Here is a 27,907-nt window from a genome sequence, read left to right as displayed (position 1 = left end):
TCTGAGACAGTCGTTGAAGCAACGGGAGCCAAAGCATTTAAGACTTTACTGATCAAAATCGGATATTGCTGACAAGGCACTGGACTGGGAATTAGGAGAGTTGGATTCAGTTCTCAGCTCTTCAACAGACATCTTCTTTTACCTTGGACATGTCACTTAATCCTTCTTCACTTCATAATGAATTAGGGGATACAGATATTCCTTTTGTCCACCCTTTGTTTTGTCTGTTTAGAATGTACGCTCTTCACATTTGTAAAACGTTTGCGTGTTTGTATGACGCCTAGCACAGTGGAACCCTGATCTTTGTTGAGGCCTCTAGATGTAATAGAATTATAAACACCCTCAGGTAAGAAAAATTGGTACATCCTATATGAAATATGAAGAGGATACAACAAATGGGTTAATTTGCTGGAGCAATTTTTTAGTTCTCTACTTGAATTATCTGGTAATATACATTTGGTTTGTACATTCTTGTGACTGTGATTCTTTCAGTCTTCACTCCCATGTTCAGTGAAAGGCACCTTATGAACCTAAATTATTTTTTCACACAAAACAACTGTGGATATTTTCCTGATATAAAATATTTTTATTTTTTCAAAGTTTGATTACAAAAACAGAAGACACATACACACAGGAAAATACAATTCTACAGAGAAATACATTCCTCTCAATTATTTTATCATGGACTAAATCCTGCAGGCTGGTGCACTTCCCCCACTTTAATGGGAATGCAGGATGGCTCATCAGCACACTGTCAAATTGGGACATAACTTTCCAGTGGGGTGATTACGCTCATCTGGCCCTCCAACATCACACTTCAGGATATTTGAACAGCACAGGAAGTAGGCTTGTGTTTGTCTTGTCATTATCTCCTATTCCTGCCTTTGTCATTCTGAATGGTGTCCAACATTCTTAAGAATTTGCTGCTGAATAAGCCTCATTTTTAAATCAGCAACTGATTTCAGAGAATTTTTACTCATTTTACTACAAAATACATCATTTGTGGGATTATTCAAGTATTTGTTCCATATCTATTTTTGGTTAAGATAAGTGGTATTTTGTACACAAGACTAGCAGGCAATCAAGCAGACCCTTTATTTTTATTCTCTCCCCCCCCCCCCCCAAAAAAAATCCAACCAAAACCTGAGGAACTAACTAGTTATGTGCCCCAGCTCCACTAGTCTGTCTTTTTTTTAACTCTCAACCCCCATCCTCCTTGTGTATGCCACTTAGATTATGAACTCTTCAGAGAGGGGACTTTGTCCTCTTACTACCTGACACACAATGCTAGAGCTACATATACAACTGTTTCCTAACCTGAATAACTTTTGTTGCAGAATATGCCACAGTTAAAAGTAGTGCCAATTATTTTCTATTTAAAGGTGATGCAAGGATGACACTACCTTTCACCTGTTACGTGGGGATGATATTCTTTTTCTTTGTGCTTGAAGACTAACCTGTTTGCCCAGTTTCACTTTTCTCTTGCATTTCTGAATATCCTAGGCTTACTGATTCATGGTCTCTTTCCACAGGGTACAGAAGCAGCTGCAAACCAACTTTCTGAGCCTCTCTAACATACCTAATAGTATGAGGCAGAGACTTACTATTATAATATTGGCAACTCATGGAAGGAATGGGTTTTCAGCCGTTCTCCAATATAAATTCCCTTGCCATCTTTTTACTTTTTTTTCTCTGAAACAATCAATATGGAAATTTTAGCCAAACATATTGTATTCCTGGAAGTTTGGAAACGTAAAGCCTACCACTACCAGAAAGTGCACACTACACAGAAATGTTTGTCCGGTTTCTTTGACCCTATTCCAAGATTTGTAACCAACTACTGATGGGTGACAAAATGACAGGAATATACATATAGGAAAGACAGTTAATAGGAACAATGGCTTTAGGAGGATATTCAATGTTCTGTATTATCAGTCTTATTCCAATAAAGTTTTAAATGGAACAATCTAGTTTTATCTACTGACTCTAGATTTAAATTTAACCACTTTAAGCTCTTCAGGATTTTAAAATCATAGATTGTTACATCTGTTCAATGGTGATGAAAGCAGAACTGAATTAATGAGCCATGTTACACTATGTTATTTCCTCAGCTTCCCACTCAAATTTCCAAGCTGCATGATATACTTAAATTACTCCTTGGAAATAGGTAACAGCTGGTTTTGCACCCTCAATTCCTTTTGTAATTTAAGATTTTCCTAAAACTTCCAATTAAATGAAATCAAATGATAAATCTGAGTAATTAAGGTTATGCAACAAAAAATGTAGTCTGTGGGAAAGTTGCTTTTAAATTCCTAACCTCTTTATATTATTGTTTTTCCCTTATTGCGACTGCCACTGGCTTTAAAACCAGATCAAACAGTGAGAAAAAGGATGCCCCTGTCAAGTCCCTTCATATGGAGAACACCTGTTAAGAAAAGCCATTTCTGAATAAACAATGAAGTAAAGCCACTTGATCCAAAGAGAAAAAGGAATTCTCAAACATTCCCATTATTTTCAGCAGCTACTCCTAATACACCATATCAAAGATTCTCTTTACATTAAAAGGTCAATGCCTCCACTGACCGCATCTTTAATAACTTATTGAAAAGTAATAGGAATATGGTAGTTGAATCTCTTTTGTAAAGCTGATCTGATTAATTGGAGGAAAATAGGTTCTATCCTTATGGCCAGTATTTTCACACACATTTTACAATTTACATTAATCAAGTAGTGTATACTGTAACTAATAACAATGTCCATGATTTTAACCAGGCTGATTTTAAAGCACTTTGTGAGTTGGTAGTGCAGAACACTTAAAATATATTGCGTAACTTACACATTACTTACACAGAAGCTTAATGAAAATTGACCTTGTTTTGAAATATAACCTCCCAGCCACTATTTAGTTGTGAGTTATGTTGCTGTCAACTAAAAGGATTGCCAAGAATTGCTGGCCTTTAAGATACCTTACCGGCTCGTAACTCTTCAGTTACCTATGCTCCCAGACATGGCACAGACAGTGAAATATATCCTCCAAAATGCTTCTCTCTCATTAAGTATTTTCTGGGTTGTGTGTGAGAAAAATGTATTCTTGATGGATCCCACTCTGCAGAAGGGTTATAGAGTAATATTGCACTCTTAAAATACATGTGCTCAAATGGATTTAACGTAAAAAAATAAAGAAAGAAAGAAAGAATTGTATGGGGAAAGTTTTAATATCTAGTTAAAACTCAACTGGACCCCACAATTCTATAAACTCCTCAGAAGAGACTGGAGATGAGAACAGGAGAAAGCTTGAGAAGAAAGAATCTGGACTATTTTGGAAAGGAAAGCTATCAAACATATAGGAATTTTATTTTTTTGCTTTCAGATGTGCAAACAAGCATTTCTGGCAAATGTATTTGAGAGTCAAATCATTAATATATGCAGGAAAACCTTAAGTATAATTGCAAAATAATTCCCTCTGCCATTAGCAAATTATCTGCACCAAATGAGATCCGCACCCCATGTGAGCAAGTATTTGTATATACATAGTATAATTGTTGCTACCGATCCACAGTTTACATAGGCAGTTACGCAACAGGTACCAATTGCACAATATTTGCAGAGAAAAAGAAGTCTGTTTATTTACCTATACATAGTATGTACACAACTTGGACATCAGGAAGCCTTCCTTAGGCATCCTTTTGTCATTTTATACATTTTCTTCATACTGTAAGTCACTGATTTCTTCAACCCTAAGAAAAAAACAAGACAGGCAGAACTTAGGAAGAGAAACAACTATTTAGTTCTTGAGAAAGCCTTAAACAAATCTTCAAATAAAATACTTCCCTGGAAAGGTGATCAAAGGCTATTTGTATAGCAACAGCAGATAGCTAACTTTTCCTTTTCTTGACAGATTCATGATATAGTAGCTAATAGAGGCTGATGGCACGTGAGAGATAGACAAAATTGACAAATTCCATGGATAGCAACCGCTAAGAATGATAATGCATGATTCAAAACAGGGTAGGCACTGTTCACCCTGAAGTGCTTCTGGTGACAATAAGAGTCAAAATGAGTAAAGGACTGTGAAGTTATAATTGTATACATGTATGCAGACATATCTGCCTGTTACTCTTAACACTGCTGAAGATACCTGCAGTGACAACTCAGGAGGCATTTGCATTGCATATCCTTGTGGAACAGCTTGTCAAGCATTGCTGTGTCCCTGCTCTCCACCACCCACTGCGTGTGTTCTGCTAAGTGGGAGAGCATGATGACATGGGAGTGAATGCCAAAAAGTTGATAGAGACCATAAGTAATGCAACAGAACATGCTGGCCCAGCAGAGGCAGAGCCGAATACTAGAAGGACTGTCTGGAGAAGTCAGGAAGCCGAGGGGCCGGGCCACCACTAGATGACATCTGTGAGCGGATCCTGAGTCCAACCAGCAAGGATTATCAGCTATTGGAGCAGAGGTCAAGATGATGATTAGGACCTGAATGAAAAAATTACGCTTCTCCCATTATAAAGAAATTCTTGAACATTTCTCTTAAAACAGTCCTGCAATTGAAAGAGCCATAAAGTGAAAGATGAAATTTGGCAAGGTAAAAGCTCTCAGAGGAAAAGTGCCTCTGAGTATTGTGGTGAAAATTTGTTCTGATTTGAGCTTTTTGGAGTAGAATGCTGCATATCACTTCTTCATTAAGTGTGTAAGGAAGGACATTGCACATGCATGCATGGCTAGTTTTCATGAAGGTATGCAAGGGCTGAGCCTGAGATCTAAAGCAGCCATTGCCTCCGTACTTGTGCACATTCTAGGTGTGAAAGGCTGAGGGTCTATTTCTGTGTACTTTGCAAGATGCACCTTTAGTGACTCAGTTCCTAAAGTTTGCAGGAGAGGGATCCTCTCTTGTGGGCCTAATGCGAAAGGGACATGATGTTCTGCTGTGTTTAACCATAGTGTACCAAATTATGAAATTTAAAACGAAGTATTGCTCATTTTTGGCAAGCCAGCAAAGCTTTGAGGCCCTGGAGAGTGACACTTTTTATGTATTTCTTACCTCCTCCCCCCAGTTTTTAATTTAAAAAAATACTATGAAATTCCCTACATTAAGATAAGAACATTGAAGTTACAGGGTTAAGCACTCAGAAGTCTGAAAATCAAGATTTTAAGGCTGCACAGTTATAGTTCTGCCCCCTTGTACGTATGCATCAAAATGTACTCTAAACTATATACTAGCTTTTCTACAACCTTATGTATGCATATCAGCTTGCAGAACTGTGCATTACTCTGTATGCCAGACTAAGAAAGTACATTGAAGTAATTTAACCATATTTGCTAAACATACTTCAGTATAACGGAACAGTGACAGCTTGCTGACACAGACAGGCAACTTAGATTCAGAGTTAAGTGTATCATCCACTGAATAGCATCTTTGGAAGGGTGGAAAGAAGATGATGTACATCTCATTCAATTATTAAAATATACCTTAAGCAGTAATCAATTTCATATAAAAAGTATTTTAAATAATATTTTAAGTCAAAGAAATACTGGACAATTAACATAATGAAAGAAGTGCAAGTGTATATACAAAGTTACAAGATATTACTTGAGTACTGAGCACTGTAGAGAAAGTATTATAAATTGCAGAAACAATGGGATTATGTCATTAAAAACTAAATAATGGACATGCAGGAAAAGGTTGAGTTAAGGATGTGCATGCAATCTTAATTTTTGCATTTATTCACTTGAGTACCTAACTGTTCAACCCAAGCATTAACAGAGAACTTTGTTTGGAATATGTATCATATGTACCATACACAATACTTTTCAAATTAAAATTTATATAGTTGCATGCATATGGACTCTAGAATACTGCAGTGAAGAAAAGTAAATGACAAATCTGTTATTTGCATTACGGTACCATCTAGGAGCTTTGGTCATGGACTAGGACTCCATTGCACTACGCACAGTAAAACAGAAAAAAGGATAGTTCCTGTCCCAAATAATATTATTTATAATATTATATATAATATATATATATATATATTATATATAATATAATAATAATATATTGCCTAAAAAAATATGACCCTGTTGACTACTGCCCAAGCTACCAGGGTACTGTACACCAAGAAAACACAAACCTGTAATACTGAAGTTGCTGTACGTAAAAATTATGTTCTGCCATTCCAATGAAATCAATGTACTCTCGCTATAACAACAGTATGGCAGATGGAATATCAGCAGTAAAGCAGTTAATATATCCCTGCAGGGCTCCTTTGCTGTATTGGCACTGCAGTCAGAAAAGCCAGCCAGTTTTATCTGCTTGCCAACCAGTACAGCCTCTTGCAGCTGTTGAACATTAAGAGATTTTCTTAATATCCTCCCTGCAGTGAGCACTCTACTGAACCCCACCCACTTCAGCCTTGAGACTGGAATCTTATGTAATAAGAGGTTTTATATATTCCTATGCCAACCCATCATGCTACAAAAAAATGCAGGTTCTTGCATATAGCCAATTGCTTATAACAGCCCTCTGGGTGATGAGTCACATCTGTAGTAAAAGTTAATGGTCACAATTCTACACCCGTTTCAGAATCTGTTTGAAGACATACTCGTGAGCACTTGGACAACAACTATCTTTCAGCTTTTACTATGAATCCATGATTACTTGGAGGGTGGGTCTCCTCCTCTCCCTCCTTCCCCCCACTTAAATTTTTCCACCAGACAATGCAGAACAAAGACTTAAAATAATGCACAACTGCAAACGTTTTTGGGGATTGAGCCATAAGAGGTTATAAGTGCTTCTGGCCATTAAGGGTCCCAAATCAATTTTTTTTGTAAGAGCAAGGGGTTAGCCCAAATATCCTGGAATGTTGAAATTCAGCCATTTTCCCAAACTTCCCCTGTAGCTACAGTAGAGGGGGTATTCTTCACTTCCTGTCACGTACTCATGTTCAGGATTAACATATGCACTATCACAGTGGCTCTCAACCTTTCTGGACTACTGTACCCCTTTCAGGAGTCTGATTTGTCTTGCGTATGCCCAAGTTTCACCTCACTTAAAAACTACTTGCTTACAAAATCAAACATACAAATACAAAAACGTGTAACAGCACACTTACTGAAAAAATTTTTACTTTCTTTTTTTACTATATAATTATAAAATAAATAAACTGGAATATAAATATCGTACTTACATTTCAGTGTATAGTGCATAGAGCAGTATAACCAAGTCATCGTCTGTATGACATTTTAGCTTGTACAGACTTTGCTAGTGCTTTTTATGTGGCCTGTTGTAAAACTATGTAAATATCTATATGAGTTGATGTATCCCCGTAAGACTATTGTGTACCCCCAAGGGTACACACACCCCTGGATGAGAACCACTGCACTATTAAACAGCTGCATTTACAGTGAAGTGGAGCAGTGGTTAATATTTGCTGTTGGCTGGTTAACAGCCACTGCACCAAACAATGGATGTCAACATATAAAGGCTGCTTGCCCATAATTACAGCAAAGTGTCCATAAAACATAAGGCAAATTTAGTTTCCAATTCTCAAAAAACATCTCTTATTTAGGACAACACTCAAGCATGTGTGTGGACTTCAATGGAACTTCAGCAACAGAGATTATTTAGTTTGCAATATTTTACCCATTAACTCAGTCCCTTAGATAAATAAATAAATAAATAAAATGAAGAGTAGAAGCAGAAAAGTCCCTTGGTATATCTGACACATGTATTTGTCAACATTCAATGGAATGTATGTTTGTCTCACAGAAACCTGTAGCTCAATGGTTCATTCCTGTCAATATAATGAAGTATGATTTTATTTTAAATAAAGTTTCCAAACTCAAAAATATCAACATACAATCACTCCTTAAGAGTAACTAAACATAAAATGTCAAAGTTTTCAGTTCTACAAGACTATACAGACTCCAGCGAGGAGGAAAAATAAATCAAACGATGGTGCCATCTCTAATAGAAAACAGACCAGAAATCTCCCCACAGACTTCAGAAATTATACAGGCACATTTTCAAAAGCTAAATAGGGCATTTAACAACAAACAAAAATACAGAGCTCAAGCTCTATTTGAAAACCACACTGGCAGAGAAAGATGAAGGATAGTCCTGTTAGATGGGTTGAAATTCTTTGTTATGTCTGTGTACTCTGCCAAATAATGTTAGCAAACAAACAGTGTGCCCGCTAAGTAATGACCACCACCCTGGATATGAATTACTGTACTCTCACTTTAACAGCATGGTATAGATTAGCTTGTTAAAGGCTGGATTGTAGGTGTTTTAGGATCCACAGTTTTTTTTTTTTAAAGCAGCAAGGCTATTACAAAAAGCAACAAATATCCTTTACTAGTTGTACTAATTAAACATCATTTAGTGATTATCTGGAAGCTTCTGGAGTATTGATATATTATCTCCTTTTCTAAAGTCAGAACTACCAATCACTGGCTTTCAGCTAGAATGATGGTAGGGAAAATTAACATCAACGTTGCACAAATGTACTAGGGATGAGATTCCAGACATCAGGCCTTGCCAACACAGTTGCCAGGAATAGAAGGAAAATGGACAAAGAGCTTCAAACCACTGATTCAATGGCTGGCATTGCCACTTATCTATATGCTTGCCAGTATCACCTGAATAGGACTGTGTGAGAAAGAAGGGTGTAAGGGACAGTTGGATACATAAGTGAAGATCCATAACACTTTTTCACATCTTTACTAGTTCAAAGTCGTCTTAGGAGAATTAGAGTTAAAAGAGAGGTATCTTTGTTAAGGAAAAAAGAGTAACAAAATCAGTATCTTTAGGTGTAACTGAATTAAAATGAACTCAGCTCTTTAAGGCCTGTTCCTAGAACAGATTTGTGGTACTGTACTATTAAAACAACTGCACCACTATGGATCTGCCACATATTTGTGTCCTGTATCTCAATAAATAAGAAAATGAACTGGTTGGAACTAAAAACAAACAGACGTTACTACTCTTTAAATATTAATTAAGCAGTACAGATTAGACATTCTGAAGTACATGTATTAGTGACAGTCCCCTAGCAGCAAATATCTGAAGTATTGATGAAACTTCAATCGAAATTGGTTCAAGGTCTCCTTTAAAACATACTACAAGCCTTTAAATTGATGGAACAATCACAAAGATTTTATGAGCCTCACACTTGGAGGAAAATATAAAGCAGTAGTAATAAGCAAAATAATTCTATTAATAATTAATTTCTAAGCAAACGAAAAAACATTCTTTCCTGAACTCCAGGAGAGATCTAGCATGATACAAATGTAAACTAAATATTTATTACATCCACAAACTTATGTTGCGAAGTCAAGCACTCTGAAGTTATGAAATATCCAGTGGCAACCTTAATCAGGTCCCCTGGTAAACCTTTAATTCCATGCTTATGTATGACTTTTTCCTCTACAGAACCCCTGCCTCAGTTCAGTGCACAAGATGGATGGGTTTCTGGGGATGAATCTGGACTTTGTAGTGAAAGAAACTTGTCTGTAGGACCCCTGCCCTTTACTGCAGAATTTGGAAGGGATGGAATGAGTTAGATAGAGGACTGCAGGAAGATACAGGAGTCTCAAGGTTTAGGCAGTTGAATACCATCCTTGAGAATCGAATTCTACTTCTGCGCTGCCACAGAGTTCCTGTGTGAAGGCACTTAAGCCAACACTTTCATAAGTGACCTCGAATTGGACATTCCAGACAGTGAGGAGGAACACAATGTGAGACACCCAGTGTCAGACCTGCAGAAGTGCTTAGTGCTCACAACTGCAACTGAAGCTGACTGAAGCTTTGCTCAAACATATAAAGTGCTATAAAAATGCTAAGTATTCTGGAAATTCAGGCTCTTGAGTTGGGCACCCAAAATTAGGAAACAATTTTGGCCTTCCTCTCTTCCTGCCTCCATTCTGAAGCTGTAAAAGGGGAATACCCCCACCTCATCTCTGAGGGATGTTATAAAGATAAAGTAATTGTGAAGCACAAAGACACTATGATGAGAACACCACAGAAACAAATGCCTAGGAGGAATTAATAATTATGTATGCAGTGCGGGTTTTGGCCTGGAGCTACACATTGCATGAAGATACAAAGAAAAATTGAGTAACTACACACTCACTGAATGATGCAGGGGTCCTGTGGGAAAAAACCCAGCAGCAACCTTAATTGGAATTTCCTGACTTTTAACGCTTATCTTTGCAACCTTAGCATTCTTTTAATTTTTTTTTTAAAAATTTAATTTCCTAAATGCTTTTAATAAACAAACAACAACAAAAAAATCATTATGTGGAACCACATTGGCCCCAACTTGGGTCGGCAGCAGGGCTCAGATCTTTACATCCATATCACTTAAGCTCACGGAGTAACTGAGAGGATAACAGCCTACTCCTGCTACGTGGACCAGCTCGAGAAGGGGATGAGACACTTTGCCATTGGGTTTGACAACTATTTGCAGACAGGAAAGGAATGTAGAGACTCACAATTCCTGGGTTCATTTTCAGGTTCTGGAAGGGAGTAGCTGTAATGGTCACTTATCCTTTTGTTCCTATGTCCCCCAGCTTCTGCCCTCCTCCCCCTGTGCTTCTATCCAACCCTACCTCCTTCACACACCACAGGCTCCTGCCTCCCTCCCACTCTGCTTCTATATACTACCCACCCTTCTCCCTCTCTGCTACTTCCCAACCTCTGGTTCCAGCAACCCCCTGCTCTTATTCTTCCCATGCCTCCCCACCCCTCTGCACTTAAATCAGGTAGCTTCCTCACTGCCTGGGCAAAGGCAGGAGGAGCTCTGAAAGCACAAGAGAGTCTCCCTACTCAGCCTCTGCAGCCCCAAGATGGAGCAGGCTCAGTGCAGACAATCTTCCAAGCATTTAGAAGTCGCCATTAAGTATGCGCAAATGCACATTTTACAGAGGTTCATAACCAGGCAAATTTGGTGGAATCTTCCTGGGGAGGGGAAAAGGCAAATCCCTGACCCTATCGCAACCCCCTCTGATAAATTTCAAGTCTCTGGATCAATGCATGGCAGCACTAGAGCCCCGCAACTCAGTGGGTGAAAGAATTTTTGTAAAAGGGGCAAAAACAACCTTTTTTCCTCAGAAACGGCTGAAACCACTGAAGCTGAAACCTTTCAAATACTGTTACCTGAGACAGACACTCAGCCTGGGAGATTTCAGCCCCAACAGTTAAACTCTGGCAGTCATAAGCCAGTGAAAACAGAGTCTTCCATTGAGAAATGTCACACAACCATAGCTATACAGACAGCTCTTCCAGCTCTGCCTATAAGAAGAAAAAAAGGATTCTGTGCTTCTTCCATATTGCAACACAGTTTAGAAAAGCTTCTCAGAAGCAGACTTCGCAGAGATATGGCAGTTTTTCTGATGCATGCTTTTTATAGAAGGGCAGGTTTGAGACTTCAAATTGTTCCATTCACTCCAATGTTAAAATTAGCAATAACCACACCTCAAGAGGTGTGGCTTTGGTAGTCATCCAGAAGTTCAGATCCTTATCCAAACTTCCTTGGTCTGGAGGGCTCATCTCCGCGCACTTTAAGGCAGGCCAGTAATCCTAATAGATCTATCCCTGTCTATTTCGGTGCTTCTGCTTTTGGCAAGAAGTAGGTAAGAGGTGTATGAAAAAGGGGAGGGAGGAAAGAAAAGAGAAGCAAACCTTTCAAGACTCACTGGGGTTTGGGTTTGCCTCAAGTTTGAGGCAAAGTTTCGTGCCCATTTTTATTTGGCCTGAACCAGCACACCCAACCCTTCGTTTCCAAAAGTAACATGGAAATGTGGAGAGGGTTACCAACTTTTTCAGGGATAAATGTAATCCCACATGACTGGCTACTTAAAAGGCAAAAATGTTGTTTATGGTAAGGTACAAAGTTAATGATACTGTGTATCTAGGCACAAAACCAACATTAGAGAAGAAGGTGAGAAAACAGATCTCAGGATGGCTCTGTTTCAAGCGCACAAAACTGAAAGCGTTGTAGAGACAAGTCGTCATAATGTGTTTTTTAGGGTCCCAAAACACAGGTAGCCACATCTTAGAAATCTCTGTAAGCAGCCTGAATAGGCATTGAAAAGGAGCCACCAATGGACTGTCCGAGGTGGGTCCTTCCCGGTGAGAGTTCAGATACTCATGTGGAGCAATGTGGGGAAGCTTGCACTGCTGTGGCTCATACTGTAGCAGTTTGTATACGAACAGTCTCATTCTCCCAGGCAGTCAGCTAACTTTCACAAGCACTGAATTCATAGACATTTTTGAAGATTTAAAAACCAATATTTTGTTTTAACCAATATTTTGCACTTCTATAGCACCTGCTATCTGTGGATCTCAAAGTACTTTATGAAGATGAATGGATCAAATGCTACATGAGGTAGTTAAATGTTATCCTTACTTTTACAGAAAGGCAAACTGAAGCACAGAAGGGTTTAAGTGACTTACTCTAAAATCACACAGAAGCCTACGTCAGAGGCAGGAATTAGACTCCAGATCTTTCAACTTCTATTCCTGTGCTACAACAACAAGCCCATCTTTCCTCAGCTTCAGATGCATTTCCTTCTTTTGACATATTTGAACTTCACAAGCCAGTTTTGTATGTCTAAAAATACCACCATATTAATCAGTAGTGAGAGCGAGAGAGATTCAGCCACTACCAGGCTCCCGTGATACCAAACCATGAAGCAACAACAGCTTCACGAATTGCAATAAAGACCCTATACACACAAGTAACATGTCCAACTCATTACAAAGGACACCTCTCCTTCAATCCAGAGTTGCTTTCATTTTTTCAGTCTCCTCAAAGTACTGAGAAAGATTAGGCAACAGGTTGGCTATTTTCTTTCTACATAATACAACTGGACTGTAAAACATCATGATTTACAAAAAACAAAAACAAAACACATCAACCCACAAAGTACAATCATCCCTATTATATAATTATTTTAGCCAAAATAAGCCAGTAATGGTCCTGAACATTTGAAATAGCCACAAGATTGAATATGAAATGTAAATTCAAGATAGGAGTGGCAGAAGCTCCCTAAAAGTGGGGGGCCATCAGTGCCCAAACCATGCCCCCACTCTGTCCCTTCTCCACGAGGCCCTGCTCCACCTCTTCCCCTTTTACGACTGGTAAAAAGTCATGGGGGTATGGCTCCCCTGTTACAGAGCCCCTGATTCAAGATGGATAACAGCTCTGGAAAGTCAGTCCTTCACTGTGTGGTACGGAGAATAACTTCTTAAACCATAATTTTTATCTAACCTACATTTGGGAGGTAGGGAACATGTACATGAGCTACAACCTACATCTAGTCATTGCTTTATGCAATTTAACGAATTTTCTTGAAGTGAAAGGTAGAGCAAACTCCAATGTGCCTACCAGTGACCCTGGCTTAATGAGGGTCCAACTCACCCGACTATTTTGATGGCTCAGGAACAGCTCAGGCTCTAATATATTTCACTCTAAATTAGCTGTGAGGTAAATATTTTTTAAACTAGAAGGCTCAGGACATCTTCATATTAGATCCACTGTAGGAGGCAGACAGGTAGCACACCAGGATGGGGTATCAACTATGGAGAAGGTGATGAGTTTTTTTTGATGAAGGAGGAAAAGTCACCCAATCTTCACCTGTTTCCCCACAGCCAACCAATTATTTTCCCTCCATCAGCTGGCCTTTCCCAGTCCAATGTATATCTTTTTAATTTGAATATTAAACAAAGTTAAGCCTTTTCTCAGGTGGCTTTTATCACTGAACTCTTTTTCTAAGACAGTTCACTTTTTTTTTTCTCCTTTAAGAACATGAAAGTATTGGTCTCTTAACTGAGGCTCACCCAGCTACAGAGCTGTTTTGACTACTGGGTGGATCTAATATTTGTTTCTGTCAGAGGGATTGGTCAGAAGCATATGATATGGCAAAATATTTATTTTACATGTAGTCTGAAACTTCTGTCAGTAAGTGCTTAGCTTAGTATAATTTTTAGGGCAAAAATTCTAGTCTCTGGTCTACACTGCAAATCTCTACACTAATTCTGCTCTCCCTGCATGTGTAGAAATCCTGAGGGAATTCTAAAGTTTCATGAACACAAGAAGAGCAAAATATCAGTACAAATTAGCCAAGCGCTCGACAGAGCAGAACTCTAAAGTAATATATATATACACCACATCCCCATCACACCCCGTTTCAGATTTCCTTTGCCTTTTGATGATTTCCCAATAATTATAGAAAATAGAGAGGCGATTACTAGTGAAAGTTTCCAGTGGCTTCTCTCTGTTTCCCAAGACCAAAAAGTCTATAATTTGAAGTTCTGTAACAAAGAGAGCTTGAGGTTTTAAGATTTGTACTTTCTGAAACCGAAAGGCCTATTTGTATATAATGGCATTTGTTCTTACCAGCTGTTAGTATGGTTTTAGAACTCTGTATTAGACTGGAAGTTCTCACAATTCCTGAAATGCCTGTGTATAGAGAAAGGATATAAACACACAGATGTTATCCATCTTAGTCTTAAAAAAAAGTTTAAAAAAATTGCAAGTTAAATATTTTTCCAGTTATACAATAAAGCAGCCTGTAAGTAAAACTTATAATTATCTTAACAAAAACTTTCTATTTTGCTTTGTCATGCTCATTCAAGAATTTGTTCCAAATGCTCTTTTAAAATTTTTTTTATACAACATGGCATTGTTTATATGAAAAAAGAATACTGAAGACTTGGTAGTAATTAATAGAGTTTGATTCCATTAATTCAATCTTCCCCATTATATTTCTGCACCCAGTTGCCCAGTCATGGGTGATTCAAATCAATCACGTTTCCTCAGCATGCACAGTTTCAGCAGGGTTTTGTCATTTTATATTTCCCTGCCTGGGCTTGTTAAAGAATTGAACAAACTATTTCAATATGAAATTGTGTTTTCACATTCTGTTTTACACCCTTTTCCCCACGTCCCGTGTCAGTCTTATCTATTTAGATTATAAACTCTTTGGGGAAAGGCCTGTCTACTTCTCTCTTTTGACACAGTGCCAAGCACAATGGATCTTCATTCTTGGCTAGTCCTTAGACACAGCTGTAAAAAAATTTTCAAAATTGTTTAGTCTATTTTAAAACAGCATTTAAGTTGTATTATGCAAATATACTGTCTAAATTATAATGCACACTTATTTGCATGAACTTTTGTGTGCAACACAGCCTTTGTACACTATCACATACTGAAGAATAGAAGAGTATTGGTCTCAATTATAATGTTTCCATCTTCATGTGCATTACTTTGCTGCATTACAAAGTAAGAAGTGAGATTTTTCAGATACAGTTTTTATTAAAACTGTATAATTAAAGTTTATTCTCCTTGACTGGAGAAATATGTGGGGAAATACCTGCACATAAAGAAGAAAAACGATCACTGCTCTGACAGACTCTCTATGGGGTCCTGGACAAATCATAACTGTGCTTGTTTCATTATTTTCTATGTCACAGTGTTGCAGCAAGGATTAGTTAGAGCTTGTCAAGTACTCTGAAGATATAAAGAACTGTACAAATCCTAAATATTTTCATTTATCTACAGAACAAGAACAGCATTGGCGGCAGCAGCACAAGCATCTATACCTGCTAACATGACTCAACAGTTTTTTTTGCCCAAAGTTTGATGTCTCTCCCAAGACATCCCACACGTGTGCTAGTTATAACATGAGGATTTTGCAGTTTGTTGGAGTTATTCTTCCAAATTCAAATGAACTGAGTAGCACAATACACATTTGCATACCACTGAAGCTCAATATCTGATTGAAACTATGCCTTTGTTCTGACAGGCAAGACAGCCCTGTCAGGCAACCAGAAAATTAAATGTTCTAATTAAATCAAGTTCTTGTTTAAAATGATTTCTTTTAGGATTTGAAACAGGAACTTAATATTTTTCCATGTTAATTTGGACAAGTGAAAGTTGATATACAAACATGAAGATTTTTGAGAACGTTTGCATCTATTGTATCCTAAAATTAAGCATTTGGGTACAATGCAACATCTCCGAATTGTAATTTCTCTCTTCTGCCTCTACCCCTCTAAACTGATGGGCTGAATTCTCTTAAGCTGCTTCCGTGTAGAACACCACCACTAATTCTTAAATATATCACTTCCAATCAGAGACTGCCTCTCATGCACCTACAGACCTACCCTGATGTACCACTAATCCACAGTCAGGGTCATGGGCCACTTTCAGTAAAACCTCTTCCACATCTCTGTTCTTCCCAGGAGGGTCCACAAAAGAAGTTATCTTTTGTTGAAGAGTCCTCGGCAAAGCCATTAACTGCATGAATTGACCTTCTGGACTTTTATCGATCTGAACATTACAAACACAAAAAACAAGGAAAATTGTGAACTCAATCACATGTAGTAAAGATGGTTAACACAAAATCCACATGTTTCCAAAGTGAGCACAGAAGGGTTTTGGCTATCTTTGATCCCTGCTAAAGCTGTGTTGATCATAAAGCTACAAAGTTGCATATATATGCAGAAAGATAATGCAGTCTATTACATGTGCACATACACAGAGCCATGGGCAACAGAAGTGAGAGCTCCCACTGCTTTTCCAGAGCATAATCTCAACCATGACCTTGAAAGGCAACCTAAGTGCAAGATTCAATTTTTAGGTAGCCATCCAATTTGCACATGCTATCTTGCTGATAGTGCAAGCAAGTCAGGACCACAATTGCTTATATGCATTTTTAATTTACTCAAATTATTCTTAAATAAACTACATGCAGAAAACAAGGAAAACAAATATAATCTCAAAGACCATGGAACTGTGCTGAATATTCCATGTGCTGAATATGTTCCATGTGCTGAATAAGTTCAAGCATTGAGCAAAATTATTAATGTCATATATAGGGATTCGCACTATTTTACGATTAGTTTTCATCAAAACTGTTTGAAAAATCTCTCTCTCATGTGCATTAAACTTTGCATCATGTCAGGTTTATGTAATTTGCAGGAAATGTTTTGGTCAACACCCTTTGCTCCACATTTTTAATTTTTTTAATTTCTGAACTTACTACTAAGTCTTTTTTTTAAAAAAAAAACCTCTCATCCAAATAAGAGATTCCATTCTTCAAAGCAACAGTTCACTTAAAATATTTATTCTATTGCAAAGTTCCTCCATGCACTGAATTAAGAGGAGGTAACTGTTATTGGGCTGCAACTTATGGTTTTGATCACTATATTTCAACAATCTTTAGAATGTACACAAGAACGTGCACACTAGGGCTGAGTGAACAGATTGGACAGGACAACACACTCCAGTGTTGTGATGCAAGTCCACAATCACCTGCAACATGGGATGAGGGGTAATTCAAAAGGGCCGGCATTTTCATCTGGTACTTTCTGCTCTGATGATGCACTTTCAAACCAAAGTGTTATTCTTGGTCATCCACTTCCTCCACGGCATTCTCGGGCTACCTGAATTCCAGGGATGGACTTCTGAGGTATGGGCTATGGTGGGATGATGCCAGGACTCAGTTTGGGTTTGGTTCATTGAACTGCGTGGCTAGAACTCAAACTTCTTTGGGTTCACTGAAACCTAGGCTAATTTGGTCGCAGATAGTAATACTTAGAATTGGACAATAAATCACTTACTTGTTGCAAACCACCTGTTTTTGGCCATCATACTCCATAATCTGCTGCTTCTGAATGGCAGTCATCAAGCCACCTGTTTTAAACCAGCCTCCTCCCCCTTGCCAAGACTCCCTCATTCAGCAGCCATACCCAATGAGAGGTTGAACGGCAGTTTACTGTGCATGAGAGCTAAACCTCATTCTTATAGATTGGTATTTGTGCCAAGTTTGCTAATTGCTGGAAGTAGTTGAGTAACAGAAGCATAATAAATGTAAACGAGAAAAACTAGAGAAATTCAGACTGGTGCATTGTGCGATTCTTGCTCTCTGTCTAAGTAATAAAGCAATTCCACTTGTGGGTTTAAAACGTACAATGTAAACCATTTACCTCTAGCCTGCCCAGCTGGTGCTTATACACCACTTGAGGGCACTCCTGTAATATGTTACTGTAGAGCTTCTGAAAATGGGGCACATTTTGTTTCACTATGTTTAGCACCTTTGATCTGTCTTCTCCAATTATCATTCTGAAATCACCTAAACCAAGGAAAGAAAAATAGTTAACTGACAAAAAATCAGAAACAGAGAACACGAAGCCATGGAACACACAGGGGATTATCATGGCATAGAATTAGATACCAATCATCTGAAGCTGTTTATGCTCTGATTATTCCAAAACCACATGCACTCCTCAATGAGGATTGTCTTCTAATAATGAAGTACTTTTCATACACCTGCCAGCTCAAGGAGAATAGCCTAGAGATGGCATCTGGTTCACACCATACTGTGCTTCCACTAGCCCACTGTGCTGACATTTTTACTGAATTAAAAAAAAAACAAAAAACACACAACACCATTAAGTCAATCCCATCTCTCTAAAATGGTTGAAAAGCCCAAATCCTTAACAAATGAAGTTCTTAGCACTCACATGACAATTTTAACAGACAGCCAAGTGTAAAGTTATACTGAGTAGTGCTGGTGCTTTAGATCCTAAAATAAGCACTTTAGAAATACCATAGGAAGAGAGCAAATGCTTTGCACAGAAGTCAATGGCAAGTGCATGCATATATCTGAGGGCTGAATTTAGACCATAGTCAGCAGCAGTGTTAGATCACATGACTAGGGTCACATTTCTCTAGGAATGAAATGCTTTGTAACGTATCTTAACACAACAAAGGACTGAATATCTGTAATTTACACTTTTACTCATTTCCATCACCCCCCCAATTTCCTTTTTCAATACATACTGGATAGTCAGTCCATGTAGTTCCTAATCCAATCAGTGGGTTTCAATGCATAGCAGACCCACTTGGCTAGCTCTGCAGCTCCTTCCCCTGCTTGCTGATGCTTCTAATCATCACATCTGTCCTGTCTCTTGTCCTCCCCCTCCTCCATTTATAGGAGGATAAAATTTTCTCCTGCTACATCCCTGAGGTGCAAAGTTCTGGGCTTCTCTCTTGGAAGGCCCTGCTGCGCCACATGCCATGTACGCCCTCTGACCCTCACACCCCACCCCTCTTGCTCCCACTCCCAACCCTGCACACTGCTTCATCTTTCAGCTACCATTTTTCTCTTCTATCCTCCTCTCAGAAATGAAGACACTACTAAGTATATCTTAGACATGGTAATTTTTCTTCCCTTAGGCAACATTTCATGCCTTTGTGATCATAACCACTAATATATATGCTCACCCGCTCTGATCAAACATTTGCCCTGCCCCCTAACCCCACTGCTCTTTTTCACTGGTAAGATTCTTCTGTTAAGCACTACGCACCACTTCTTAGCTTTTTCTACTGCAAGACTGACATTACTTGTAATCTGGAAGTGCCTAGAGCAGTGGCTCTCAACCTTTCTGGACTACTTTTCTGTACCCCTTCAGGAGTCTGATTTACCTTGTGCACCTGCAAGTTTCACCTCACTTAAAAACTACTTGCTTATAAAATCAGACATAAAAATACAAAAAAAGTGTCACAGCACACCATTACTGAAAAATTGCTTACTTTCTTATTTTTACTATATAATAGAATATAAATATTATACTTAAATTTCAGTGTATAGTATAATAAGCAGTATAAACAAGTCATTGTCTGTATGAAGTTCTAGTTTGTAATGACTTTGCTAGTGCTTTTTACGTAGCCTGTTGTAAAATTAGGCAGACATCTAGATGAGTTCATGTACCCCCCTGGAAGACCTCTGTGTACCCTCAGGGGTACACGTACCCTGGTTAAGAACCTCTGGCCTAGAGGGTCCAAACGGAAACAACCTCATCATGCTAGATACTGCACTCAGTCTCCAAAACAACCATCCAGGAGACAGAGCTCACTCTAATTTGAATTACTGCACAGCTAATAGTATTATGTGAACAGCAACAAAATCTTGAATCAATTTTTGTTTCCCCACACTCAAGAGCTGAATATCTCAAGGCAGCAATTTAGTTTTATTATTTAGTTTAATGGATACTATGCACTCCCTTAGCCTGTTCTCCCACAGCCTCCAAAGAAATAGTCCAAACAAACAGCTCTAGCTGAGAGCAAAACAAAGCTCCGTCATGCCAAGCACAGCAGAACTTATAATCACTGTCTGCCCAAGATGCAGTGTGTCTCAGTGGTTTAAAAAGTAACTCCATAAAGCTCATGAACAACTTTATTAGGTAAAGAAATACAAAGAATCAGTGTCAAATGTACCATGTAAGATACTGGTTGTCTCAAAGGGATTGAGCAGGCAATATATAAAACAAGTTTCATTTACTGGGATTGTGAAAATAGTCAAGATTTAATACAACAGCAACAAAGCAAATAATAGAATCATAGAATACCAGGGTTGGAAGGGACCTCAGGAGGTCATCTAGTCCAACCCCCTACTCAAAGCAGGACCAATCCCCAATTTTTGCCCCAGATCCCAAATGGCCCCCTCAAGGATTGAACTCACAACCCTGGGTTTAGCAGGCCAATGCTCAAACCACTGAGCTATCCCTCCCCACCTCATCAACATTCACCTAATTTCTCAAATATCCCAAAATTGAAATTTTACCACTTCAATTTTATTCAGGCAGTAAAGCCAGTTCCAACATTTTTTAGTCAAATAAATGATCTCCTACTTTTGTATTAATTGTATCATTACTTACGATAGTCAAGAATTATCCTGACCGCCTGTGGTCATTGCAAATCCCACAGCACTTTTCAGAGAAGACTCAATCAGATTCCAACTGGGGTGATTATGTAACCCACTAGTAAGTGTGCCTAGCTAAAACACCCTTTACCACTTCACTTAGATACAGTATCCTTTTTTCACTTCGTGATGGTTCAATGCGTAATACTTTTCACCCCAGAGGGTGCTGCATTTCAGTGGTGGGTGAAGTGATTCATATATAACTTGTGGAGTGCTTTGAAGTCTTTTAAATGAAAACTTCTCTTATGAATAAACTCTTTTCTAATATTTTGGAAGAATGGAATAGAGGATTGCAAGAGGGAATATAAAATTACATGAGGATGGATTGTTTTAAAAACCGATAACTGCAAACTTGAATAGGATCTCCATAATTAAAATGGCAACTACATCTTTAGAAAAAGCTGTTGATAAAAAATAAGATGCTGAAGAATTTGATCACAAAACATAATATTTGACAAACAATAAATCTCTTTAGCATCTGTCAGAATACTGACTAGATAGACCTTACACAGCGGAGAAGGACACCACGTGTATTTTCAGGCCTTTGAAATATTAAAATCTAAAGTTTGCTGAGGTAGCACATAGTAACATAAGAACAAGCTCATCCCCTTATTATCTTCAGGCACAAACTAAATTCTCAAGTGTGTTTTCAAGGTCTCCTGAAACACAGCAACTATCACTCAGCCTTACCTGAAGGGCATCCCAATATCTCCTTTGGAACCAAACTCTCATGAAGTTACTGGAGCATGAAATATTGTAGGCACAATGCAGTACGGTGGAACCTTGTTCCAGTTGAAATTGATAGAAAAACTCACACTGCATTCAAATGCAGGATCAGACCTTACACATCCTTCCTTAGCTCAACAAATGTATGAACAGTCACAGACTCACTGAGCCACTTCTATACTAGAGCTTACCATATATTAGACTTCCTATTATTTGTGGTATTATTTATGCAGTATTACAACTTAAACTACAAGGTATGACATCTTACCAAAGACTTTTTTCTCAAGAGAAACTTTAAATACATATACTAACCAGAGTAGGAGAGTCCTGCAATCTGCATATAGAGGTCTTCTTCAGAGAAACTTTCTGGCAACATGAGAAAGGCTGCTGTGACTGCACTCTTCAGATTGCTAAGCAGGGCAGCCTGCAGCTTGCCATTTTCATTCTGTGTCAGTATTTTCACCTGAAAAAAATCAAAATATTTGGGAGCAAGATTTCATCAGGAAAATACCATTGAAGATAGACCAATAATTATTACTCAATCCAGTATGTAAAAATAAACTACATTTATTTAAAACCATTCACATCATTATGATGTAATTAATTAACCCTAGAGCAGGGGTGGGCAAACTTTTTGGCCCAAGGGCCACATCGGGGTTGCAAAACAGTATTGAGGGCTGGGTAGGGAAGGCTGTGCCCCCGCAAACAGCCTGGCCCCTGTCTGACCCCTCGCACTTCCCACCCCCAGTGCCCCACTCAGAACCCCCGACCCATCCAACCCCCCCATCCCCTGACCACCCGCTCCCGGGACCCCCGTCCCTAACCGCCCCCCAGGACCCCACCCCCTATCCAACCCCCCCCGCCCTGTCTCCAGACCGCCTCCCCACTGAACCTCTGCCCCATCCAACCACCCCCTGTCTGCCCCCTGCGACCTCCTGCCCCTTACCCAACCCAACCCCTCCCTCCCCCTGCCCCCTTACCTTGCCACTCAGAGCGGCAGGACAGGCTTATTTGAAAGCCTGGGAGGTAGGCGGGCACAAGCCATGCTGCCTACGCAGGGGCATAGCTGCAGGAGAGGGGAGACAGCGGGGGGGTGAGAGGGGCAGCGGAGACTAGCCTACCCGGCCGGGAGCTCAGGGGCCAGGCAGGATTGACCGGTAAGCCGGATGTGGCCCGCGGGCCCCAGTTTGCCCACCTCTGACCTAGAGAGTGTCCATTTTCTATGTAAACGTTCCCTTTGCAGTACTAATACCGTATAGTCACAAGACAGCAATGACTGAAAGCTATTAGCTCTTCTCTTGTTTCTACAGAGCTCTTTGCCTTCCCCTCTTTTAGAATCAAATCCTGGGGTTAATCAAAATAACAATTCTGAGCGAGTGTTAAAAAGACACATCTGGTGAGGAAACAAGAAGTGACAGAAAACCTACTAGACTAGTGTGAGAGAGAAGGAAGGAGTGAATAACGTGATAAGAGTGGAGCTCTCTCCCTGGTAACCAGGAAACTCATTCTCCCTTTATCCTTAACAGGCACCCTTGTGGTTTTTTTGGTCATCTATCATATGACAGGTTAGGAAATCCATGAAGTAGACCCTTACACAAATGAGTTCTCCTCTTAGGGCTGGTCTTCACTACTGGGGTAAGTTGACCAAAGTTACGCTACTCCAGCTACGGGAATAACTTCGGTCGACTTACCCTGGTGTCTTCACTGCGCTGAGTCGACAGGAGACGCTCTCCAATCGACTTCCCTTACTCTTCTTAGAGAGCTGGAGTACCAGGGAAGACCAGAGAGCGCTCTGCCATCGATTTAGCGGGTCTTCACTAGATAGTGATCATCAGATAGAGATTAAGGGAGAGTCACACATGCAAGCAGCGTGGAACACGGTAGTCAAGTACATCTATACACCTGAGAGAAGTTTGCTCTTCCAAGGCAAAGCAGTGTTATTTCAAATGATTTGACTTAACTATAGACCCTAACACCCTGAATAGAAAATGCATGTATTGGGACACAGGAGGCTGGTTGTTACCAGGATAAAACAAATCTTAATACAGAACCTTATGTCAACAAAGCTACTTTGGGCTACAGGAGAATAAACTTTCTTACTGTGGTTTCTAAATGCTCCTGTTGTTTCTGTTAGGCAACGCTGAATTGCTTTGCTTATAAGAAACAGATTTTTTAACAAGTGAGAGTGCTCCTGCAAAGCTACATGCATATTTGCAAGGGGTGACTATGGGTACAAGTCCCACTGAAAGTTAATGGGCTTGTGTGCCCAAGTTACTTAGGCGCTTTTGCAAATCCCACCTTGTGTCCACAAAAACCTGTCATTGGAGTGTACAATTTAGCAGCTAAGCATCTGTGTGATTATTTGCCATAACTCTGGTTTGTTTAAAGAAAAGTGGAGTTAGGAGGTGTGACTGGTGCATTGTGCATTGTGCATTTTTGCAAACACAGGCATTGTGCTATCCTTTGAACATCTTGCCCCAAATACGGTACAAAGAAATCCAAGGCCTCCTCCACCTTAATCACCTGTTTCTAATGGAACTTCCATATGATTTAAGAATGGAAAAGAAAGAATGAAAAAACACCCAAAATCAGATTCTGTAAATGAAATTAACAAAGGAACCATCTAGTTAAAATATTTAATGCCTTATGTAGTTAGGATGTGGACAAAGAAAGGCCTGACAAACAGATTACGGCTGAAACTCCACTTTAAAACAGGGCTGAAATCAGAACGAAGTCCCAATACACTATGGCAAATGTGACAACATATGCTTTTTTTTTTTTAATTTCCCCCTGCATTTGAAGTGTGATGTAAAATCTAGACAATTGTTTTGAGGGTAAACTGGTTCACAGACGTTTAAGACAAATGTTTTTTATTTACCGTGCTTAATACTTTAGAGATATTGGCTTTACAAGCAAATATTTTAGGGTATTATTCTTCTCCCACAAACTACTGTATTTTTTCCTAGCATTAAAAGTGATCTGAGAAGACAATGATGAAGTGTTAGACTACACCGGAAGAGTTACTGGTGAGCCTAAAATGAAGCTGAAAACATTTAAAACCATAGAACAAATTTTCTGAACACCTGCAGACTTATTCAAATGTGATCCACCAAACAACAACATGGGCTAGTCAAGGTGACAAACTGACTTATTGGCAATGCCCTAATGTTAGGGATTTTTGATCAAGCACTTTGGAAACTCACACTGACCAACTCAGAAATATATACTTTGCTCATCAATGCATGGAACTTCAGAATCTTTAAAAATGGATTGGAATATTGGTCTGGGCTGTGCAAAGAAACTACTCACAAAAAAATAAGTCACCAGAACTTTAATTAATGGGCAGAGAATGAGACTGATTCACATGAGCATCTCATATATAAGTTTAGAGACAAAGTTAAAGAATTTCAGGTGACCTAGTCTGAATCTTTCATGTGAAGAAAGCAGATTCATTGAGAGGTTAATTGAGGGATAGTCTAGGGCAGTGGTGGGCAACCTGCGGCTCCCAGTAGCTGCGGTTCACCGTTCCTGGCCAATGGGACCTATGGGAAGTGGCGCGGGCCGCAGGGACATGCTGGTCGCAGCTCCCCACAGCTCCCATTGGCCAAGAACATTGAACTGGGAGCTGCAGGCGGCTATGCCTGTGGACAGTCAACGTAAACAAACTGTCTCACGCCAGCAGATTACCCGGATAGGCCGCGTGTGGCCCACGAGCCGCAGGTTGCCCACCACTGGTCTAGGGCTCCTAGGTTCCACAGTATACAAATACATGTTAGGTTATCCTTTTACCTTCCAGGATTCTAGGGGCCTGAAAATTAGGTCTATTGCACACAAAAGACCATGTTAACAAACCATCAAGGTTGCAAAGTCAAGTGCTCGAAAGTGAGGAAATGCAAAATTAAGGTTGATAGTGCAACCTGAAATTTGGCTCCCTTCCATGTATGCCATGATGTGCATATTTTTCCCACAGGACCCCTGCCTCATTCATTGCACAGAATGGACAGTGCTCACTTAATGAGTAGCTATTCAATGTTTTGTTTTCTCCTCGTTCAGTGGATGGTCCTAGACATTATTTATTCTTCTTATGTAATGTCTCCATCACTGGAGTTGTGCAACCATGGCAGCCCATTCTGTATGATCCTCTGCCAATTTCTTTGTGGATGAATAGTCCTTTTGATATACCCCACCCAGGATATCACATTGTACATCCAAGGTCTTTTTCTGCCTTGGGTTCTGCCATCAACCTGCCTTTCCAGTGCCTATAGACATAAATCTCCCACTAAACCCCTTAAAATGTGCCCTACAAATCATATCTTTGTCATAAGACCCAGTGTTTGTTGAGTTCCAGTCACCCCAATGCTTTTTCGTTGGTTTCACAGTCTATCCACAATATTTTTAGAACCCTTTACACCACTATAATTTGAAGAATGATACTTCCTGTATTATCTATTGTTTCAGTGTTTGTGTTTCACAATCATGATTTACCATACACCAAATATAAGTTTTTAGGATCAGAATTTAGTCTTCAGATTTATGTGCCTTTTGCTCTCGCTATTCTGGTGCTGACTTTGGTATCTGAACTTCCATCTTCTGTAATGACGCATCCTAAGCAGCAATAATTTCTACGTTCAACTCTACACCATATTCTTTGCCTCAGACCTTCTTCTGAATCAGGCAACAGCACATAGTGAATGTTATTCACTCATTTTCCATACACCTTAATACCATCTTCTGTTTCTTCAATTAATTGAACACTCAGTATAAATGCTGAATAAAGCTGGTGACATTACACAATCTTGTCTCATTCCTCTTTTGAGGTCTAATAAAGATCCTCAACCACAGATTAATCAAGTAAACCTGCTAATAATAGATGAAGACATCATGGCAGCAATAAAGAGACTTCCAAATAGAAAAGGACCAGGTTGCGATGGAATAACGGCTGAATTGTTAAACAGCATAGAGAATGAAGGCTTGAAAGCCCTGTCAGAGGTAATTAAGAGTATGTTTGAGACAGGTGAATTGCCAGAAGACTTTACAACCTCACTGTGTAGCCTAATACTCAAAAAGAACAATGCTAAGGATTATAAAGAATACAGAACTATCAGCCTAATATCACATGCCTCTAAGTTGCTTTTGCAAGCTGTTCAAGACCTAATGCAAGGGAAGACTAATAAGGAAATAAACAAAAAGAAAAAAAAACACTTCAAACGGAAAGGGCATGATAAACACCATTATGAACATGAAGCTAATATTAGAAAGATCAACCATTTCTGTAGAAATGCATGCTGCTTTGATTGTTACATGTATAAGCTGTGCTTGGTTGTTACTGTAAGTTTTCTCTATATATACACAATGACACTGCAATATATATACACACACACACACACGTAACATGAAAATGACCAATGTCAGAATGATACTTAATGAAGCTTTTATTCATCTCAGAAAATTCACTGAAATGCCACTTGTTCTAAGTAACATTATCTGGTTAGGTAGTACTGGAATTTTTTATTTTTTTTTTTAAATCTAGCATAATTACTTGAAGAAAACAAGCCAGTTATGAAGAAGCTAGTATTGTGTTTATCTGTTTCTTCAACATACGGCTAAATAGGAAGTTGGCTAAACACCACTATATGTTGTGTTCAGAGTGAAAAGTCAATAGACTCTTGAGACACAGCCAAAGAGGCCTGGGAAAGAGAGAGTCAGCATTTCTAAATAGCCATTTGTACCCTATTAGAGATGTCCTTATTTGAACTTAATGGATATCATTAACACTACAGTAAGAATATTCAGTCGAGGCAACTTATTTTTAAGAAAAAAATACTTGTAGCAAGAGTCAAGCAAAAAAGGTTCAAGCCACAGCAAATGCTTCTGAGCACAGAGGTGTACTTGTGAAAAGGTTGGGTAGTTCTGAATCAGTACAGGCAACCTCCTTACAGCACAACACTAGAAACATGTTATTCTTTTGTAAGATTTGCCCCTCTACAAGAGAGGGGATGGGGAAGTTCATATAAATAGTTTAAGTCACGATTAATACGCCACCAGCCTTGTATCCAGAGAACTTGCTTTTGACACACTACTTTGCAACCAGTGCTGTCTTGTAATATAAACAATCCAGGTTACTGTATCACCAACAAATTTAGAAGTAAAAATAGCATCCTTATGTAGGATTCATAAAGGTTTATGCGCTTGGCAACATTCAGGGCACACCCGGAGTGTTGTGTAGGAGTAGTGCACACACTGCTCCATCCAAGGGCATCAACCTTGGAATCTCGCCAAGATGATATGAATCGTGGGAAGCCTCTCAGGACTGGGCTCAAGGCCCGAGAGCAAGGAATGCGGTAGACAGAAATTGGTAAATAAGAATGTTAAACAAAGCCAGTGTATTCCTTTTATCTGTTGGAGAATG

The 27,907-nt window shown here is 39.2% G+C and overlaps 1 protein-coding gene across 2 annotated transcripts in view; it reads right to left on the bottom strand.

Annotated features, from left to right (window-relative positions):
• Positions 1-1,185: 1,185 nt before the first annotated feature.
• TAMM41 (TAM41 mitochondrial translocator assembly and maintenance homolog) overlaps positions 1,186-27,907 on the bottom strand; it is a 43,671-nt gene continuing 16,949 nt past the window's right edge. Inside the window, exons 4-9 of one of the 2 annotated variants that reach the window (XM_074959829.1) lie at positions 21,811-21,961; positions 17,996-18,141; positions 16,172-16,337; positions 14,403-14,465; positions 3,632-3,737; positions 1,186-3,106 (exon numbers count right to left, since the gene is read on the bottom strand). In XM_074959829.1, coding sequence (XP_074815930.1) covers positions 3,661-3,737; positions 14,403-14,465; positions 16,172-16,337; positions 17,996-18,141; positions 21,811-21,961 — 603 coding nt within the window. In that variant the 3' untranslated portion in view covers positions 1,186-3,106; positions 3,632-3,660. Of the gene's footprint in view, positions 3,738-14,402; positions 14,466-16,171; positions 16,338-17,995; positions 18,142-21,810; positions 21,962-27,907 lie in introns of both variants that reach the window. The other variant, XM_074959828.1, reaches the window with a different exon arrangement.

Source organism: Natator depressus, chromosome 7 (genome assembly GCF_965152275.1).
Source record: "Natator depressus isolate rNatDep1 chromosome 7, rNatDep2.hap1, whole genome shotgun sequence".
In the NCBI taxonomy this organism is placed as follows: Eukaryota; Metazoa; Chordata; order Testudines; family Cheloniidae; genus Natator; species Natator depressus.
The sequence above is the reverse complement of the archived record's forward strand: the minus strand, read 5'-3'. Positions and strand labels throughout refer to the sequence as shown.